This window comes from Equus przewalskii, chromosome 6, assembly GCF_037783145.1.
Source record: "Equus przewalskii isolate Varuska chromosome 6, EquPr2, whole genome shotgun sequence".
NCBI lineage: Eukaryota > Metazoa > Chordata > Mammalia > Perissodactyla > Equidae > Equus > Equus przewalskii.
The window spans coordinates 73384236-73392244 of record NC_091836.1 but is presented as its reverse complement, the minus strand read 5'-3'; the positions used below and the strand labels follow the sequence as shown (position 1 = coordinate 73392244).

Genomic DNA, 8009 nt, shown 5'->3' with positions numbered 1-8009 from the left:
CTCTGGTTATCAGGAGCCACCTCTCACATCATCATGATCAGAAAGACAGGGATTCTGGCAGAATTTTAGCTGCACATGTCACCATGTCATCTAAAATTTCCTAGGGGAAGGGTCAAGTAGGAGAAAGAGAAAGAAAGAAAGGGAAAAAGGGAGAAAAGAAGGAAGGAAGCAAGGAAGAAAAGAAAGAAAGAAAAGGAATGAAAGAAAGAAAGAAAAAGAAAAGAAACAGAAAAGGAAGAAAGAAAAAGAAAGAAAGAATTAATGAATTAACTAACTGGCTGCTTGGTCTCTAATCAATGGAAGGAAAGAATATAAGCGAAATTATTTTTTTTAGATACTGCGTGATACAAGTCACTTCTTCAAATTTTGATTCTGTTTCAATTTGCCTAATTTTCTAACTTTATAGAATTCTGAAGTTACTGTTTTGTATTTTGACCAGATTTTAGTTTTAACCTATGGTAGAAATTAGTTGTAGCAGACTCATTGCGTCTTAGACACGCTGGACTATCTTATTCATAAAAAGTTTCAAACATAAATATAGTGCAACAGTTAGAGATAAGTGTTATTGAAAAAAAAACAAAGGAAAGGGAATGAGAGGCTGCTGTGTCTTTAGTGGAAAGCATATTTACATTGAGGGTTGTCAGGAAAAGTATTGCTTAGCAGATAGTATGTAAGAGAATGTTTGAAGACAAGGAAGGATTCAACAAGGCAATCTCTGATAAAAGAGTATTTTTGGCTATGGAAATAGGAAGGCAAAAGCCTTTAATTTTTCACTGTCCATGAAATATGAAAGAAATGAGGAAGTTAATATAGTTTGAGAATAATGAGCAAAAGAGAGAATAATAACAGCAAAAGTTCAAGGATACCTCAGGTACCCAACATGTGGAATAGACAGGTAACATCAATATTATGAGTAAGAAGGGCAGTCATTGGGGATGTAAGAAAAAATTTTTACAACTTTATTGATGTCTAACACACAACAAAGTGAACACATTGAGAGTGTACAATTTAATATGTTTTGCTGTATGTATTCAACTATGAAGCAAATATCATAATAAAGAGAATGAACATATCTTTTATCCCCTCAAATTTCCCCATGTGCGTGTGAAATATACACCCATTGTCCTTCCCTGAAACCCATCCTGCCTTCCCAGCAATGACTGCTTATGTCTGTAGATTAAGTTGATTTTTTTTTTTTTTTGCATTTTATATAGATGTAGTCAGATAGATAGTATGCTTCTTTTCTTCTGGGCATATGCTTCTTTCACTAAGCATGGTTGTTTTAAGATTTATCCATATGTGGCATATATCCTCAGTTTATTCCTTTAGAACACTGAATAGTATTATATTATATGGATGTGCTTGAATTTGTCTACCACGTCGTTGTTGATAGGTATTTGAATTGCTCTCTGTTTTTGGATATTGTGAATAATGCAGTTGTGAATACTTGTGTACAAGATTTTGTGTGACCATTGACCTACTTTTATCACAGGTAAAATTACCTAGGAGTAATAAGTGGTTATAGCAAGGTTACAGAATGTAAGGTTAATATACACAAGTCAGTTTTTTCCCTATATAACAATGAAAAAGTGGAATTTTAAATCAAAAACACAATACAATTTGAATTAGCCCCTAAAATAAACACTTAAATATAAATCTTTAAAAATATGGTACAATATCTATACAAGGAAAACTCAAAACTCTGAAGAAAAATATGGAAGTAAAAAACAAATAGAGAAATATCACAAGTTCATGGCTAGAAAGACATTATTGTCAAGATGTCTGTTCTTCCCAATTCATCAAATTCAATAAAATTCCAATCAAAAGCTCAGCAAATTATTTGTGGATATTGAAAAACTGATTTTACAGTTTACAGGCAGGCCTTGAAGATACTGTGGGTTTGGATCCAGACCACTTCAATAAAGCGAATATTGCAATGAAAGAGTAACACAAATTTTTGTTTTCTCAGTGCATATAAAAAGTATGCTTACACTATGCTGTAGTCTATTAAGTATGTGATAGCATTAGGCTAAAAAAACAATGTATATATCTTAATTTAAAAAAATATTTTTTTGCTAAAAAATGTTAACCATCATCTCAGCCATCAGCGGGTTGTAATGTTTTTTCTGGTGAAGGGTCTTGTGATAAATGCAGTGTCTGCAAAGTGCAATAAGGTGAAACACAATAAAACCAGATATGCCTATATTTGGAGAGTAAAAATACCTGGAATAGTCAACACAATATTGGGAAGAAGAATAAAGTTGGAGAACCAGACTTCAAGGCATACTATAAATCTACAGTGATTAAGACAGTATGGTATTGGCAAAAGACTAGACTAATAGATTAGGGAAACAGATGAGATCCCAGAAATAGACCCATGTAAATATAGTCAATGATATTTGACAGAGGAGCAAAGGCAATACAATGGAGCAAAGATGGTCTTTTCAACATGTGGTGCTAGAATAATTGGACATCTGCCTGCAAAAAAAAAAAAAAAAGAATCTCAAGATAGGTCTCATGTCCTTCACAAAAATTATTTCAAAACAGATCACTGATCTAAATAGAAAATACAAAACTATAAAACTCCTAGAATATAATATAGGAGAAAACCTAGCTGGTTTTGAGTATGGTAATAACTTTTAGATACAACACCAAAGGTGCAATCATAATAGAAATAATTGATAAGCACAGCTTCGTTAAAATTAAAAACTTTTGCTCTGTAAAAGACAACATCAAGAAAATCGGGAGATGATCTACAGACAGGGAGAAAATATTAGCAAAATGCATATCTGATAAAGGACTGTTATCCAAAATATACAAAGAACTCTTAAAACTCAACAATAAGAAAACAAAAAATCTGATTTAAAAATGGGCCAAAGGTCTTAACAGACATCTTACCAAAGGAGATATACAGATCACAAATGAGGATATGTAAAGATACTCCACATCATATGTCATCAGGAAGATGCAAATTAAAGCAATAATGTGATACCACTACACACCTATTAGAATGGCCAAAATCTGGAACACTGACAACACCAAATGCTGGTGAGGATGTGGAGTAATAAGAGCTCTCACTCGTTGCTGGTGGAAATACAAAATTATACAGCCACTTTGGAAAACAGTTTGGCGATTTCGTACAAAACTAAATATACTCTTAGAATACAACCCAGCATCATGCTCTTTGGTATTTACCCAAAAAAGCTGAAAAGTTATATCCACACAAAACCTACATATGGATATTTGTAGCAGCTTTATTAATAATTGCCAAAACTGGGAAGCAACCAAAATGTCCTTGAGTAAGTGAATGGCTAAATAGACTGTGATACATCCAGACAGTGGAATGTTTTTCAGCACCAAAAAGAAATGAGTTATCAAGCCCTGAAAAGATGTGGAGGAAGCTTAGAAGCATACTACCAAGTGAAAGAAGCTTATCTGAAAAGTCTACATACAATGTGATTCCAACTATCTGATGTTCTGGAAAACTATAAAGCCAATAAATGTATTAGTGGTGGCCAGGGATTGAGGTGGAGTTCAGGGAGGATTTTTAGGGCAGGGAAAATAGTCTGTATGATACACTTTTGAAGGATACATGTCATTTTACATTTGTCCAAATCCATGGAATGTACAACTCCAAGGGTGAACACTAAGATAAAAAAATGACATTAGATGTGTCAATGTAGGTTCACCAATTGTAACAAATATGCCACTGTGGTAGGGGATGTTGATAATGGGGGAGGCTACATATGTGTGGGCTTGGAGGGTATATGGGAAATCTCTGTACCTTCCTCTTAATTTGGCTGTGAACCTAAATCTTCTGTATAAAAATACTCTTTAAACGGCTGGCCCAGTGGTGTAGCGGTTAGGTTCACATGCTCCACTTCGGTGTCCTGGAGTTAACTGGTTCAGATCCCAGGTGTGGACCAGCACATCCTTTATCAAACCATGCTGTGGCAGGTGTCCCACATATAAAGTAGAGGAAGATGGACACAGATGTTAGCTCAAGACCAATCCTCCTCAGCAAAAAGAGGAGGATTGGTGGTGGATGTTAGCTCAGGGCTAACCTTCCTCAAGGAAAAAAAAAAAATTAAAAAGTACCACAGAGTGAAACAGCTTTGGTATATGCAGGCATGAATTTAGAGTTAAAAAATTGTCATTTTCTTTTCCAAAATGACTGTACATTTACATTTCACAGTAGCAATGTTTGACAATACCAGTTGCTCCACATCCTCACCAACTCTTATGTTTTTTCTTTTTTTTAACTTTTTTGTTTGTTTGTTTGTTTTTGTTTTCCTTTTTTTAAAATTCTTTTGAGTTAATGATAAGTTACAATCTTATGAAATTTCAGTTGTACATTATTGTTTGGCAGTCGTGTTGTAGGGGCACCCCTTCGCCCTTTGTCCCCAACCCCCACCCCAACTCTTTTTTTAACTTTTGGATATCATAATAGGGTGTTTTTTTCTGTCCTTGAGATTTTACTTTACATTTCCTAATTATTAATGACATTGAAAATGTTTCATGTACTCATTTTCTTTGTGTGCACATCTTTTGGTAAAAACTTCATTAAAATATTTTGCACATTTCTATTGGATGGTTAGTTTCTTTTTTTATCTAATTTTAAAAATTGCTTATGAACGTCCATTACCAGATGTTTAATTTGCAATATTTTCTTATTCTGAAACTTGTATTTTCATTCTCTTAATTGAGCTTTGGAAGAGCAGAAGCCCTAAAGTTTTATGAAATTTTGCGCATTTAATTTTAGAAATATATCTGGTTATTTATCTTCTAATATTGTTCCTCCTAGTTTTACAGCTTTAGGTTGTACATTTAGGTTTACCATCCATTTTAACTTAATTTTTTTATAGGATATGAAGTGTAGATTGAAATGCATGATTTTGCATGGGATTATCCAATTGTTCCAAATCCATGCATTCTACATTGAATTCCCTTAAGAATTTCTTAACAACTAACTATATATGTGTGAGTCTACTTTTGGGCTTCCTATCCTAGTATATCGATCAATTTGCATATTTTCATACCACTACCACATTGTCTTTACTAATGTAAGTCCTCCAACTCTGTTATATTTTTTAAAAGTTGTTTTGGTTATTCTAGTTACCTTATATTTCCATCTAAATTTTAGAATCAACTTTTAAATTTCTACCAAAAAAAAATGCCTGCAGGAAATTTGATTGTAATGTGATTAAATTTATATATCAACTTGAAGAAAGTAGGTATATTTACAGTATCAAGACTTTGAAAAAATGGCAATTGTATATCTCTCCATTTATGCAAGTATTCTTCAATTTCTCTCAGCAATGATTTTTAGTTTTCTCCATGCAAGTCTTTTATTTTTTGTAAAATATGTTACCAAATGTTTTGTTTAAAGCTATTTTAAATAATATTTTTATTTCATTTTCTAATGGAATGCCATTAGTATAAGAAATCCAACTGTTTGTATAGTCACCCCGTAATCTGTAAACTTGCTAACTCACATATTAGCTTAGTAGCTTTTAGTGGGTTACATAAGGTTTTTATACATAGAAAAATCATGTCATCAGCAAATGAAGTGTAATTTTCCTTCCAATATCAATGATTTTCAGTTCCTTTTATTTACCCTAATACCTTGGCCAGAACCTCGAGTACAAAAATGAATAGATGTGATATAGGAGCAGACAGTCTTGCTTTTTTTCTGATAGTAGAGAGAAAACATTCAGTCTTGCGTCATTAAGTTTTATGTCATCTATCAGGTTTTTTATATGTTTCCACTATCTGGTTGGGGAAGTTCCCTTCTCTTCTTAGTTTCCTGAAATTTTCTTCAGAAGTTCACGATGGGTTTTGTCAAATGGTTTTTCTTCACTTATCAAGATGCCCATATGGGTTTTCTTTTGTTTGAAAGTATGGTAAAATCCATCTTCAGACGCAAAAATTACTTTTGGTTTTCTGAGATAAGTGTTACTTGGTCATGATATAGCATCATGTTATTTATCATTGAAGACAATTTACATTATTTTTGTTAATATTTGCAACTGAGTTTATGAAGGAATTTGATAACTAATATTATTTTCATGGATTTTTCTGATTTTGGTCTCATTGTAGAGCTGGCAATATAAAATGAGTTTGACTCTTTTAGAGACAAAATCATGAGATAAATAACATGCAGATTTCAATAACTTTCTGAATGAAATTAAGAAATCACCTATGTGAAAGTAATGTTGGTAGAAAAATAAGTAGCTGAGGCACAAACTGCTAAAATTCATGCATGGGTCAAAACCTAAAAAATTGCATGCCACCAGAATCTGCCTTTTTATCAAACATGTACATAAAGTTTACTGTTAACATCAAGAACATCATTGTTCCCACACATTCAAAAATCTCATTACATCTTCTACATGGCCTCACAATCTTCCTTCATCTTCCAGGAGAAAAAGCAGTATAATCAATTGAAAGTTAAATTACATAAAGGAACCAATGAATGTGAGTTTAGAAGACTCCAATAAAGGTTGAAGTAATGCCTGAGTGGCTTTTACATTGTCCCAATTTTGGGTACACTGGGAGGAATAAAAATTGAAAGTTTAAAAAAAAAAAAAGGTGAAGGTTAGCCTGAAAGAATTTATCAATTTCTGAATACATTTGGGTCACTCTTTCTTTACAAATATTTTTACAATTTGATTATGAATTTGTTTTGTCCTGACCCCATAAATGACTGGATTTAAACAAGGAGGAACAACCACATACAGATTGGCCAGGAGTATGTGAATGTAACGTGGAACATTTCTACCAAACCGATGAGTCATAAAGGAGAAAAATGCTGGTGTGTAAAAGGCTAAGATGACACAGACATGTGAACCACATGTGCTAAGTGTTTTGAGTCTGGCATCCCTGGAAGGAAGGCAGAAAACAGCTCGTAGAATCTGAATGTAAGAGAGGGCAATAAGGATCAAGTCCAATATCAGGGTAGCAATAGTAAATAAGCCATAGATGATATTGACACTTATGCTAGCACAAGCAAGACGAGCAATTCCCATATGCTCACAGTAAGTATGAGGGATAATGTAGTGTCCACAGAAAGGCAATCGTTTGAGAAGAGGGCAGAAGGGGATGGCAAGGAGCATTGGCTTCCCCACTATAACAATGGCCATAATAGCTACCACTTTGTTGGTGAGAATAGTATTATATCTCAGTGGGTAACAGATGGCAACAAAGCGGTCAATTGCCATGGCCAGTAGTACATCAGATTCCATACCAGTGTAGCTATGGATAAAGAACATTTGGATGAGGCAGCATTCAAAGCTTATCTTCCTAAGGTTGAACCAGAAAATGGCCAGCATCTTGGGGATGGTAGAAGTGGAGAGGCCCAGATCAATAAAGGAGAGGAGAGCCAGAAAGTAGAACATGGGTTGATGAAGACTCTCCTCGGTCTTGATCACAAATAGGATTGTGACATTCCCCACAAGTGCAGTCAGATAAACAGCAAAGAAAGGGAATGCAATCCACATATGGAAAGCCTCCATACCAGGTATACCCAGCAGAAGGAAGACAGAGGGATATGAGGCAGTGTCATTGTTAGAGGACATCCTTCTGAGAACTCTTGGAAAATACTCCACAGTAGTTCTTCAGTATTTCTGGGGAGACAAAAGGGAATATATGGTGGTTGGATATCACTGTATATAGTAGCATACCAACTAAACTCTTAAGAACATAATGGAAGGGAATAGGAGGATTTGGGGGTGGAAAACTACCTTTCTTCGCTCCTAGGTTCTTTGACTGGCCTAATCATTAAATTGACATAAGACAGATTAACAGGAGAAAAACTAATTCAATTATGTGCCTAAGGGAATTCACAGAAATATAAGACTCAAAGAAGTGACCAAAGCAGGAAGCTTTTATACCTTTCATACAAAGAAACAATAAATCTGTGAAGAATTGACAGGACAAAGAAGCTTTGGCTTGGGGTAGTAAATTAGTAAATAAAAAACAAGTTTTGTTTATATAGCCTTCCTGGCCCT

General features: G+C 34.1%; 1 protein-coding gene across 1 annotated transcript; it reads right to left on the bottom strand.

Moving 5' to 3' along the window:
* Nucleotides 1-6638: 6638 nt before the first annotated feature.
* On the bottom strand, nucleotides 6639-7583 carry LOC103553329 (olfactory receptor 52E4-like). Its single transcript, XM_008523856.2, has one exon. It carries the CDS (start codon nucleotides 7575-7577, stop codon nucleotides 6639-6641), a length of 939 nt encoding a protein of 312 aa, XP_008522078.2. The 5' UTR covers nucleotides 7578-7583.
* Between the last annotated feature and the right edge of the window lie 426 nt (nucleotides 7584-8009).